Here is a 13,192-nt window from a genome sequence, read left to right on the forward strand (position 1 = left end):
CCCCCCTTCCAAAATCCTAGATCTGCCCTCACCCCTGCGGCTGCCCGGACCCCCAGGCACACGGCACACCGTGCCTGGCTGCATCCGGAGCCCCCAGCCCCGCCATCCTCAGGGCCAGGCCTTGGCTCCAAGCTCAGCCTTGCAGCCCTGCCCGAACAGCCGGCATGGGCCAGCGATGCCCCAGCCTGGGGGCACCCCGCGAGGGGTCTGTGCCTGCTGCCCTTGACCAACACCAGGAGCAGCCTGGGCCAAGCAGCCCCATCCTGGCGGCCCGCGCCGGCCCAGCTCAAGGGACCTCAGCCTCGGGTGGCGCTGGGGACAGGCGTGGACGCAGCTGGGGGGACCTCCAGCACAGAGCCGGGGGTCTGACCCCACCACAGACCCTGCATGCTCCAGGGGCACCGCCCAGCACCTGCCGCAACAACCGGCGCAGCCCCGCCAGCAGCACGCAGGGGGCACGGGATGCAGTCACCAGAGGGCATGTGAAGGCCAAGGTCACTGTCCACCTTCCCCTCCAGGCAGGGGCACCGCACCCCTGGAGCCAGCTCTGCCTGCGGGGCTCCACAGGCGGTGCCGAGGCTGCGCTGGACCCACGCCAGCCATGGGGCAGCGCGAAGCTGGGGCCTCGACTGACTCCGCTCGGCGTGTGAGGGTCCAGGGGACACTATTCTGGGTGCTCGGACACCCCTGGACAGCGGCATGGCGGGGCACCCCCAGGACCCCGCAGCAGGGCCCAGGCAGGACGCAGGGGAGGGGGCAGCAGCATCCTGCCGCGCAGCCTGGTGCAGGAGCCCCCAGCCTGACAGTGGGGCAGAAGTGGGGGGCACAGCTCAGCGTGTCCTGCTCCGGGCAGGACGCGGGGAAGGTGAGAGCGGGCGGAGGGGGCAGGGGAGGGGCAGGTCGAAATAGCAGCAGATTCCACATCGATGAGCCAAGCCCCGCGGAGCCGAACCCGAGCCCTGGCACTCGCGGCATGCCCAGCCCGGCCCCCCACGTGCGGCCCAGCCCACCCTCGAGTCCACCCCCAGCCCCCTAGCCCCCCAGGCCCCCCCAACCTCCGGACTGGTGCAGCCCCCGGCACATCCACGGCCCTGGCACACGCTTGTGTCCCACTCAGCGGCACTCCCATGCCTCGAGCACCCCAGTGCACCCCAGCCAGAGCGAGGGGCAGGGTGGGTCCCATCTCTGCCCCACACCGGGGCATCAGGAGCAGCCCCCCCAGTGCCCCGAGGCGGAGCGCCCACCTGGAGCTCTGCACCCCCGGCCTGGCCCCACCACGGCCCCCCACGCCACTTCTCAAGGCACGGCTCTGCCCCCCAGTTCCAGGCGCCCCAAGGCCAGTGCAGGCTCCCGGACAGGGTCCAGGCGCCCTCTACGCTGCACAGCCCCAGCGGGTCCAGGGTCCACGGCATAAAGGGCCACCCCCGGACCCCAGAACCAGCTGCGCCCACCACCCCGAGCCCCCAGCCCCAGCCCCGGGCACCCGGGAGCGCACAGACGTCGGCGGCAGCTGGTCCCCGTCAGCGCCGGCCGCCCGGTGCCGGCCATGCCCTATTAAGGGAATGAGCGTGCGGAGCCGGAGCTGCGCGCCCCAGCGCCGGGGGGCGCGGGGTACCTTTGTATCGCTCCCGCACATCCTCGTAGGCTTGCAGGTAGTCCTGCTCCTCGGGCTCGGGGGGCAGGCCGCCCAGGCTGGAGCTGGCCATGGCTCTGGCTCTGGCTCTGGCTCCGTCTCCGGCTCCGGCTCCGCATGGGCGAGCAGGGGCTGCTGACAGCATGACAGAGAGCCCAGCCCAGCCCAGCCCCGGCGGGACAGTCCAGCCCAGCCCAGCCCACCCCGCTGGCCCGACCCCTTAAAGGAGCAGCCGCCAGACCCGCCAAAGCCCATCGCCTCGTGGCAGCTGGGCAGTGCCAGGGTGGGGGGGACCCTGGGGATGCCTGCGCCCCGGGTGCATGGGGGGCACGTGTCAGGCCCCACGAGGCAGCCCAGCCTAACTCCAAACGGCCCCCATGGGGGGGTTCAGGGAGCCGCCCCCCTCCCAAGCAGCCAGGATCCATGCAAGTGTCTCCATCAAACCAGGGGCTTCCCCCGTCCCACAGGGCAGCTGCCCCCGCCTGGCAGCCCGGGGCAGGTGGGGGGGCAGGGCAGGAGGCTGCTGGAGCTGACGCAGCACCAGGCTCCAGGGAGCAGGAACAAAGGAGAGGGCCGGCGCCCTTACACCCGCACAGGGCTGTGGCCAGCACCCGCTGGGGGCACAACGCGGGGGCACGGGGGGGGCTGCCCCTGCCCCCCCATGCCACCCCGAGCCCCCCAGACCTCTAGCACTGGCTGCATGCATGCAACAAGGTCAGCATTGCCCCCCCACCCAACCCCGGACCAGGAAGACGGAGCCAGGATGCGCCCAGCTCTCTGGCTCCTGCTGACCCTGACCCCCCAACACCTGCACCAACCCCCCCAGGCCCCTGTAGCTCCCCCCCACCGGCCCGGACAGGCCCCTCCATCCCCCGCTGCCATCTGCTCTGCATCTGTAACCCGACCCGGGCAGCTGCGACCCCTGGTCCAGGCTTTCACCACGGGGATTTGCAAGGCTCCTCCTCTGCCCTCTGCCCGGGTCCTTCCCCTGCCCCTGCCCTGCCCACGCACCGCTGGGACTCGCTGCCCCCGATGCAAATCAGGCTGGAAACAACCTCTGCTCCAGTCTCTGCCGCCCACAGCTGTGTGCACAGGCATGTTCCAATGCTGGTGCACACGCGTGTGCAGTAAGCCTGGGCATGTCTGCATGTGCACACAAGATCCCTCGCACAGAAGAACAACACACGCCTGCAGCCCCCTAACATGGCCACTGGGCACATGCCCCCCCCTGCACACACGCTACCATGTGTGTGCATGTTGCACCCCGCATGTGGGCATGGCACGAGACAGCAGAGAGGTGCGATGCTGGCACGGGGCTGGGGCCTGGACTACGAGGCATCTTGGTGGCCAAGGGTCCCTGGGCAGGCTGGGAGGGGATGGACTGGCCACGGCCGTGCCCCCCCTGCCACGTTCCCGGAACGTGTCCCACCCCTCCTGGGAAAGCCAGCATGACGCAGCCACCACGGGGGGGACATCATCCCTAAATATAGACTCTCAAAGCCGGCGTAACCCGACCGGGCAGGGAGCCGGCAGGGCCCCGTGCCCGACAGAAATAGTATGGGGAGGACGCAGCAGCCGCGGGGACATGTCGGCCATCGCCCGCGGCGCACCACCACATACCTGCCGCGGCCGGGGGCTCAGCCGGGGCCACACAGCCCCCCTCGAGCACGTGCAGCGCCTGCCCGCAAGACCCCGGAGCGCTCCCCCCTGCCCCAGCGCAACACCCAGGGCAACCCACATGTCTCAGGGGGAGCTGGGGATGGGGGCAGGAGCCTGCCTCCCCCCGCAAGGGGCCTGCACTGTGGGGGTCCCTGTGCCCCAGAGTCGAGGGGCTGGGGGCAGTGAGACCCAGGGCTGGGGTCTCTGCCTGCCCCCCCGCCCCCAACATGCAGGGAGACGATGCCTTCACCCCCCAGGGGCCATCCTGGCTGCCCCCTTCTCCTGGGGCGGGAGCCCTAATCTGCTCTGCCCCTGCCCCCACCAGAGCCAGGGGTTTCAGCCTGCTGCCTCCCGCTGTGCTGGCCCAGGGGAGGGGAGCGGGGTGGGGGGCCAAGGGGCAGGGGCTCGAGTTTCATGGAAACTTCCTTCTGCGCTTCCAGCCGGGAGCCCTGCCTGGAGCTGGGGGGCGCGGGTGCGATCCTGCCCTGCTGGGCGATGGGGGGAGGCGCAGAGCCGCGGGCAGGGGAGATGCTGGGGCAGGCGCGTGAGCTGGAGGGCACAGGGGGCACAGGATTGGGACCTGATGCAACGGGGTTGGGACAGGGGCCCCGGAGCAGCACCGCGTGAGGCTCGTGGCAGGGGGGTCTTGGTGCAGCCCTAGAGGAGCCCGGGCACCCGAGCAGGCCTGGCCCCACGCCCAGCCTGGCCGAGCGCGGCGCTCACCTGTGCGGCGGCTGCTAAATGCAGGACAAGGACAGACAGTGGAAAAAATCCGCCCCCATAGCGCGGAGTCCAGAGCCCCATGACCGACCGCTGCCAGCCTCCAGGGACGTGGCCCTGCACAGCGCAGCGCCCGCCCGGGGATCGCAGCACCACGGGGCACGGGGCCAAATCCACGCCTGCCAGGGCAGCGCGGCCTGGCTCTCCACGCCCGCCCAAGGGCAGCTTGTGACACCCCATCCCCAGGGGCATCCCCACACCCCGGGGCAGGCAGGCCAGGCGCACACTCGGACAGCCCACGCAGCTTTCCAGGCAGCTCGTTAGCTCCGGGCTGCCTGCATCCCCGAGGGGCTATTGATGCCAGGTGCGCACGCAGCTCCTTGCCCCCCCATGCCGGCAGACGGGTGCTCGATACAGCCCGGCGCCAGGCAGAGCGCCAGCCCCGGCGGCTAGGCCCAGTCCCCCCCACCCCGCTGCTGCGCGACGCAGGCCCTCTGACGGCAGCCACTGGCACTGCAAGCAGACCCCAGGCAGGGCCAGGATGATGCATGGGTGGGCACTGTTGCAGCCCCACAGCCTCACACCTTCCCTGGGGCTCCCCCCGCTCCCGAGCTGGGACCCGGGCTCCCGGGAGGTCACTCTCCTCCGGCAGTGCCAATGCCTGGTGACCTGCTAGGGAGCACTGGGCTTCGGGGAAACGGTGGGGCCACATGCTCCCCAACCCCACACGGGTCCCCCTGCCGCTCGCCCACCCACACCCTCGTCTGTCTCCAGAGGGGCAGGGAGCACTCCGGGGTCAGAGGTCACCTCCCCCAACCCCAGGACCTGCAGGCCATGGCCCAGGCACCTGGAAGCTCAGTAGACCATGCTTCCCCAATGTCAAACGTGGGCTCTTCAGCACGAGCTGGCACCGCGGGCAATGGGTGCTGCGTGCAGCAGCGACCCTGCCCTAGCTGTGCCGGCGCTCCCAGGTTGCGTCGGGCCCAACAGCTGCGACCCTGCAGCCTCGGTGCAACCCAGACGGCCGCTCCAGCCTCCCCCCGCCTCTCCACGCCGCCCAGCCAGGCTCTACGCCAGGTACCGACCACGCGACGACGTCCGCATCGCTCACAAACGTTACCAGCAACTCACTGTCACCTCTGTGCCCTGGGCCAACCAGCCCCACGGTGCAGCTTTCACACCCAGGCCCTGCTCCACCTGCCACCCTGCTTGCCCTGGCACCAGGGCCTTCCCCCTGCTTCTTCCTCCTCTCCCCTCCCCGGGGCCCCTGCTCCAGCCAAGACCCCTCTCCCAGCAGTGTGGGCATGTGGGATCCAGATGCCCCCCAGCACTAGCCTTTCCCACCCCCTGGAAGCCGCCGCACCAGTGCATCCCGGGATCCCGCCTGCCCTTCCGCAGCTGCAGAGTCACCCTGCGACCCTGACAGCCCGATCCTGGGCCCGCAGAGCTCAGAAACTCTAGACACAGAGCAGCAGGGCCGGAGGGACCCCCAAGGTCACATCCAGTCCCGAGGCAGGACTGAGCAAACCAGCCCAGACAAACCCCACATCTGACCTCCGAGCAACACGACACCATCACCCTGGCACAGCCCGCACCGTCAGCAACCCCCCTGCCCATCACACCCCCATCTCCGACGTCCACGTGGCAGCCCCCACGCCCCACACCAGGACCTACCTGCGATGCGGATCACGGCGCGCTCGGCCGGGTCCAGCACGGTGCCGTTGCCCGCGGACGCCTTGTTGCGCTTGCTGCGCTGGTGCTTGGCCAGGTTCCAGGGCAGCGTGTCCCCGGGGCTGGGGGACCCGCTGCTGCCGCTCGAGCTCTCCTCCGCCATCCGGGACCTCTCCCTGCGGCTGCCCGACATCAGCTCCTGCGGAGGGGGTGAGGGGTGTTAGATCCCAGACCCGCAAACCTCTGCCCCTCCCTCACGCTCCCGGGGGCCAAACACTGCACCCCAGCGTGCCCCTCTACCCCCACCCCCAGCCTAAGGGAACTGGCCTGGAGCCCGGGACACCAGGCTCCCCTCCCTGCCACTGATGTCCTGTTTGTCCCTGAGCATGTCCCTCAGCCCGGGGGGGAAGCAGCTCCTGCCCAGATGTCATTGCCAACTCGTGCCCCCACGCACTGTGACAGCTGTCACTGCCTCACACGCACGTGCACACACGTCCAGCCCCAGGGTCCGCACTCTGCTGCGTCCCCGATTCAAACACCTAGGCCGTGCTCTCAGGTTCTGCCCACCTGTGCCCCCACGTGCCTCTGCCCCCCCGCCTCCTGCCCCACGACCCCCACTGCAACGCCAAGAGCCGCAGGCAACCAAAGCCCCGACCACGCGCAGCCCCAGCCTCACTGAGCCCTGGGGTGTAGCCGTGCCCCGGCACAGGGCCCAGGTGGGCACACGCTAGGGCAGGCCCCTCCTGCAGGCGCCAGCTCCACGCACAGGCGCATGCACTGTTCCACACGCATGTGTTGTTTGATGCAAGCCCGGCGGAGTCCGGCACCAGGGACACCCAGGGCAGGTGGGAAGAGGGCAGCATCGCAGACGTCACCCAGGCCTGCGCCGGGTCGGCTACCAGGGGCCGTATCGGGTTCCGGCCTCTGCTCGCACACACGCGCACACAGGCGTGCACACGCGCGCGCTGCTGCCAGAGGGTTCCCCAGCAATGTGCTGACAGCAGAGGAACAAGGAGCAGACGCAGGGCTCGCGGGGTCCCTCCCAGGCCTGGCAGGCGGCGTGGTCCAGCAGCCTTTTCTGCCTCTGCATCCTCCTCCTCGCCTGCTTCCCCGGCAGGGCAGGCAGTCCCGCCGGCGCAGACCTGGCCCCGCGGCCCCGGGACAGGCCTGGCTGCGGGAGCAGGTCGGGCACCAGCCCCAGAGGCCTCTGAGAGGCCAGCCGGGGCAGGAGACGCCTGTGCCGGCCTCCTCCCGGCCGCCGGCTGGACCGGACCGGACCCCGTCCAGGGCTCCAGCCAGAGGCAGGTCCCACCTGGTCCTCGGCCCCGGCGCCCGCCACCCAGGGGCCGGCTCCCAGAGGATCCGGGCCGGACTCTGCCCCGCGGGGACATGTGACCGGCGCCCGCCGACGGCCCGCCACCTTGCCCCCGGCCGGCCCCGACACCGCCCGCGCCCCCCGCTCCAGCGCCGCCCCCGTGCACCTGCCGCCCCCCCACGCAGCGCCCCGCGCCGCCCACCCGCGGGGCTGCGCCGCCGCCGCCCTGATGCTGCAGCTGCGCCGGGCGCGACCCGCACGCCCGCAGAGCCGCAGGAGCGGGGCCGGGCCACGCGCCCGCCTGCACGGAGCCCGCGCCGCGCCGCGCCGCGCCGCACCGCCGGGGCCGGGCACGGCCGTGCGCACACGCGCTCCCCGCCGGCCCGGCCAGGGAGGCGGGCGGGCGGTGGCAGAGGCCCGGGGCCGGGGCCGGGGCCGGGGCCGGGCGCGGACACTCACCGGGCGCGGCGCGGGGCTCCGGGGCGCTCGGCCCCGCCGGCCGGTGCGGGGCGCATGGCGGTGCGGTGCGGCGCGGGGCGGTGCGGAGCCGGGGGCTGGCCGCGCCTCCCGCCTCCCGCCGCCGCCCATGAATTATTCACCGCGCCCGCGCAGCCGCCCTGCAGCGGCCCCGATCCCGCCGGGGCCGAGCCTCTGCCTCCCCGCACCCCGGGCTTCACCCGTCCTGCGCCAGCCGGCAGCCTAGGGGTTAACCCCGCATGGGCCCGCGTAACCCTCCCCTGCACAGACAGCCGGGGCTGTGCGCCGAGCCCGCACGCCAGGGGTTAACCCTGTCCTGCACACAGCCCAGCACTCTAGGGGTTAACCCTCCTGCACCCACCGCCCAGGATTAACCCTGTGCTGCACACCGCTCAGCGCGCCAAGGGTTAACCCTGTGCTGCACACGTCCCGGGGCTCCAGGGGTTAACCACCTCCTGCACAAGCCCGGCAGGCTAGGGGTTAACACTTGCAACCACAGCTGGGCTTGTCTGGGGTTAACCCTGTCCTGCACAGAGCCGGGCAAGCTGAGGGTTAACCACCGCACCACAGCGATTAACCCTGTCCTGCACTCACAGCCCGGCAGGCCCAGGGTTAACCCTGTCCTGCACAGAACTTGGCAGCTAGGGGTTAACCCTGCCCTGCACCCACAGCCGGGGGGGGGGGGGGGCGCCCGGGTTAACCCTGTCCTGCACAAACAGCCCGGGCTGCTGGGGATTGACCCTCCCCTGCACAGAGCCTGGCACACTAGGGGTTAACCTGGGTGTGTCCAGCACTGGGGCTGCCCGCAGTGCCCAGGGGGGTCCTGCAGCTCCGGCCCTGCCCAGGCCCAGCGCCAAGGGCCAGCTCTGGCTCTGCCAGCCAGGGCTCCTCCTCACCCGGCTACACTGCACTGCACTGCACTGCACTGCACCGCCCCGCTCGGGAATATGGCTGCTGCACCCACCCCGCCTCGCCCGCCCGCCTGCCCACCCTCCGCGGCCGGCCCCACCCAAGCCAGCGCCTCCCTGCTCAGGGCCACGGCACGATCCTGATCAGCCAGCCCAGGACAAGGCCGAAGGGGCTGAGCCCGAGCGGGGGCCTGGACCGTGGTTGCGGGCGGTGACTCCTGAGGGCCCCTGGGCAAGGTGGAGGCCTGGCACTGCAGGCCCTTTGCCAGCCCTGCTGGGAGCCACAGCACAGCCCGTGGGCACGGCCACGGCCACGGAGCGTGTCCCCAGCTCCCTGCAGCTGCAGCGTCCGCCGGCCGGCCGTGCCATCATGCGCTTCACGTGACCCAGCCTTTGTGCCATGCCCAGCACAGCTGCTGCCAGCTCCTGGGTGCACGCGCGTGTGCATGCGTGTGCGTGGAGGCCTGTCTGGCACAGGGCTCTGTGCACTCACCCCACACCGTCTGTCCCCCATGCCTGCCCTGACCTCCCCTCTCAGGGCCCTCGCGGCCGGAGCTGCAGTGCCCGTGCCAGCCAGGCCTGGACAGTGCAGCGCCAGACCCAGCCCTCCCTGGGAAGGCAGGGAGGGGGCCATGGCCAGGCCTGGGGGGGCTCCTGGCTTGGGGTGGCTGCTGCAGGCCTGGGAGCTGCGGGTGACTCGGGCCCCAGGGATGCAGCCTAGGGCCTGGGAACGGAGCAGCCGGGGGCTGGTGGGGGCTCGCCCCCAGGGTCAGACTCACCCCAGCCCAAGGGCCTGCTCCAGACAGGGGTGGAGGCAGGGACAGGCCCGGCCCAGCTGGCACCCCGCAGCCCGGCGCTGTGCACCCCTGTCCTGCCCTGCCCTACCCCGGTGCTGGCACTGCTCGCTCGGTTGGAGAGGAAATGACTAAGGGGCTGCGAGCGAGAGATACGGCATGGCGGCATAGGGAGCGCCGTCCGTCCGCTCCACGCAGGCGCAGCCGGTGCCCGTGTTGCCCGTGACCCGACCACAAGCACAACCACACAGGGACGTGAACCCCCGCGGCCTATGGGGGCTGGACACGGACACAGGCATGGAGTGTATTGTTGGCCCCTGCCCCAGCTGGGCTGTCTGTCCCCACACCAGGCCCAGCCCCTGCCTCCTCCCTGGCCCGCAGAGCGCCACAGCGCTGTCACTGCACGCAGGAACCACCCTGCCCGTCTCCACATCCTGCAGTCAAACACTAGTACCAGGGACGAGCAGGGAAACTGAGGCACAGGGTGCAGCCGGGCTCCCTGCTTCGCCAGGACAGGACCCTCCAGCACCGCACCCAACCCAAGGCACAGCCTGGCGCCGGGCAGCAGGACCCCGGGACAGGGGCCACCGGTGCATTCAGGGGCCTGGAGGCAGCACAGGGGCACCTGCCCCCCTGCAGCGTGGTGCCCCCCAGCCCTCGCACCCCATTCACCACCCCGGGGCCTGCCTTGCCAGTGCAGCAGACATGTGCCAGTGGATGCAGCAGTGCTGCAGCTCCCAGCCCCCTGCACCCCATGGCCTGGCCCCGCTGCAGCCCGTCGGGCTTGGATGCAGGCCTGCAGGCTGCCTCGCACCCCATGCTGCCTTGGGGCGGGTGCCAGGGTCTGCACCAGGGTGCCGTGGCCCGTGGCAGGCTGGCCCCCGATGCCCCCAGGCTCTCCTACCTGTGTGCGGGCAGCCCCACGCAGGCTTGTCCCCCTGGGCTTCTTGTGGGGCTGCACCCGGGTTGCCCGCGGAGGGACAGAGCTCGGCTTCGTGCCCTTCCTCTTCTTCCTCTGCAGCGAAGACAAATGGGGCTCGTCAGCGCCAGCAGAGCCAGCTGGGGCACCCGGCCTGGACCAGGGATGTGCCAGCGTCAGCTCCCCCCAGCCCAGGCCAGCCCGGCCCCATTGCACCCCGGTGCTGGTGGCTGTGTGCAGGGCTCTCCGCAAAGGGGCTCTGTGCCGGGCTCAGCCGCTGCGGCCGCAATGATGCCCAGTCCCCGAGAGGGAGAAGTGACTTCCCTCATTAAGCGCCGGACAATGGGCCTCTTTCAGGCCGCACTCCGCCCCGCCGGCGTGAGCGGCCCCGAGCCGCCAGAGTCACTCACCACCGGACAAAGGTCCCCGCACACTTGGCACGGGCGGCCTGCTGCCCTCCCCCCACGCAGCGCTCGGGGCCTGGGCACGGCACGGCGCTGGCAATGCGGTGCCGGGAGCTGCGACCGGCAGGAAGCAGCAGGTGCGGCAAGGCGGGGCCCAGGACAGGTGCCCGGGGAGGTGGCTGCAGCCAAGTGCGGGACTTACCTCTGAGCTGGGCAGGGACTTCCCAGGGCCCAGCTGCTTCCCTGCAACAGAGCAAACGTGGCGTCTGGGGCTGCACGGTGGCAGGGGAACAGGCTCTGCCGGGGCCCCCGCGGCAGCACGGCCTGCCCAGGACATCCCTCCTGCTGCAGCCGCAAGGCACGGCAAGCACAGCTCCAGTGGCACGTGGGTGCGTGTGTGTGGGAGCACGCCTGCAAGCATGCGTGTGTGCATGGTGGGGCGTGCCTGTGCCAGGGAGCCCATGTACTGCAGGGGTGCCCACACGGAGCGCCCACATGTGCCTCACGCATGTGCTTGCTTGTACCGGGGGGCCCTGCGAGGCTTCTCCCACCTTCCACCCAGGCCAGCTCTGCCCCGCTCCCCTGGCATGGATTGGGAGTCACCCCCTTGGCTCTGGGCTCCGGCGGCTGCTGTCTCGCAGCGAGTCACGCCGCCTGCACGGTGACAGGCTGGTGCGTGGGAGCAGCACGCAGCAGAGCCCGCAGCTCCCAGCATCCTCTGGGGTCCAGCACCCTGCAGGGCCAGGGCTGGGCCCCCTCCCGGCGCACAGCGCTGCAGACTTGCACCCGCCTGCCCCGGGGCATCCCCCCGCGGCAGGGCACACCCTGGGGCAGTCTCCCAGCGGGCACCTGGAGACGGCGTGTCCGTTCATCACGCAGCTGGAAACGACCCACACAAGTGCAGAGCCTGGCACCGCAGCACGGCCCCTCCTCACCCATCCCCTGCCCTGCACGTGGCCCGGTGCAGCGCTGCCACGGGGGCTGCTCTGTGGGCCAAAGGGGTCAGACGGGGGGGGGCTAAGCATGCAACCCGCGGGGCAATGCCTCCAGCTGCAGCGGGGCTGGGGCAGCGCCTGGGGGCTGCAGGGGCAGAGACCCAGCCTGGACCCTGCACCCCATCGGGGTTCATACACCACTGCCGCCACACCCAGGGAGGTGTCAATGGGGAAATGCAGAGCCGTGGCCAGGGACACGGGCGGGACCCAGGCTGTGTGCTGGGCTCTGGGAGGGGGGATTGGGCTGGCTGCAGCAGGACAGGGGCCACGGGGTGATGGGCTGAGCCGGAGGGTTATGGGGCTGGGTAAGGGGGAGCGCGTCCCAGCCTGCGGCCGTGGGCTGCTCCATACAAGGGTGTCCTGGCCCAGGCCACAGCCCCCCCACCGGGCCCGATCCTGGCGCTGCTGAGCTCAGGCAGGGCTAGTCAGGCAGGCAGAGCAGGACGCATGGGGCTGCCCCAGAGCCCGGCCGCCGGAGACAGAGCCCCCCGCACGTGGGGCACAGGCCCCGGACACCTACCTGTGGTCAGCGGGGCCCGGGCCTGAGCGGGCGGGCGGCCCCGCAGCGAGCCGAGCAGGAAGAGGATCCAGACGGCCACAGAGCTCAGCGCCAGCCCTGCCACCCAGGCCACGCGCAGCCACGCCGGCTCGCTCGGTGCCCACTGGCCCGGCGGCGACATGGCCCGTTAACCCCCGGGGCCCCGCACGCGGCGCAGCGCAGACGAGCTCCAGATGTGCCGGGCGGGGCCCCTGCCTCTGACTCACTGCGGCGCGGCGGAGCCCGGGGCCAGCGACCGCCCCCGGAGCCGTTCCAGCCCCGCTCCCCGCGCCCCCGCCTGGGCCCTTAACCCTCGCCGCGCAGGCAGGGGCCCCGGGCCAGCCAGGGTGCGCGAGCACCCCGTCCCGGGCACGGCTGCCCTGCGCCCGGCCAGGAACGCTGCTCCCAGGCCTGGTCGGGGCTGGGGGACCTGCCCCCAGCTGCCCCACTGCCCCTTTGCCAGGGACATGCCCCTGGCTGCCGTGCTTGCACGCCACTGCCGGTGCTAGTGCCAGGCCATGAGCGTGCCGGGCTGGCGCATGTGTGGCATGGCCCCGGCCCCTGGCAGGGCTCCCAGCCACAGGTGTGGGCTCGGCCGCAGCATGGCCGGGGACTGGGTGCTGGGGGGGCCACGCTTTCCTTCGCACTGAGGAGACAATGGCAGCCGGTGCCCAGTGCCCGGGCAAGCACCAGCCCATGCCAGCCGGTACCGAGGCACGTCCCGTCCCCTGGCTCCCGAGCCGGGTGGAGCCATGGGGTCCCCGACAGCCTCCCGGCCCTGCACCCCGCACCAGGCTGGGCAGGGCTGCCCATGGCGCTCCCCGGACTGCGCTGTGGGCATGTTGACCCTCGCCGCATCACAGCCGCCGGCGCCCCCGCTGGCTCCTGCCCCCAGGGCACGGCCACAGCAGGGGCCCCACTCCCTGCCCTGTGGCTGCGGCTCGCAGGCCACGCTGCACGGCTGTGACGAGAGCGCCGCCCGGGCCCACAGCACACGCCCAGCCAGACCCACGAGGACGCAGGCTCGGGGCAGGCCGGGCACTTTCCCTGCGCACCAGATGCTCCAGCTGTGTGGGGGCGGGGGGGTGGGGGGGCAGGGGCTGCAGCAGGCACAGGGTTAACGCTGCCAGCAAGGCCTGGCAGGCACCAGGAATGTTCC

At 71.8% G+C, this 13,192-nt stretch overlaps 1 protein-coding gene across 3 annotated transcripts in view; it reads right to left on the minus strand.

Moving 5' to 3' along the window:
• Positions 1 to 7,554, minus strand: part of PLEC (plectin) — a 62,559-nt gene extending 55,005 nt beyond the window's left edge. The window contains exons 1-2 of one of the 3 annotated variants that reach the window (XM_059723605.1): positions 7,458 to 7,554; positions 5,687 to 5,882 (exon numbers count right to left, since the gene is read on the minus strand). In XM_059723605.1, coding sequence (XP_059579588.1) covers positions 5,687 to 5,876 — 190 coding nt within the window. In that variant the 5' untranslated portion in view covers positions 5,877 to 5,882; positions 7,458 to 7,554. Of the gene's footprint in view, positions 1 to 1,615; positions 1,724 to 5,686; positions 5,883 to 7,457 lie in introns of those variants that run through there. The other 2 variants (XM_059723594.1, XM_059723595.1) reach the window with 2 other exon arrangements.
• Positions 7,555 to 13,192: the final 5,638 nt, after the last annotated feature.

This window comes from Alligator mississippiensis, chromosome 3 (genome assembly GCF_030867095.1).
Source record: "Alligator mississippiensis isolate rAllMis1 chromosome 3, rAllMis1, whole genome shotgun sequence".
In the NCBI taxonomy this organism is placed as follows: domain Eukaryota; kingdom Metazoa; phylum Chordata; order Crocodylia; family Alligatoridae; genus Alligator; species Alligator mississippiensis.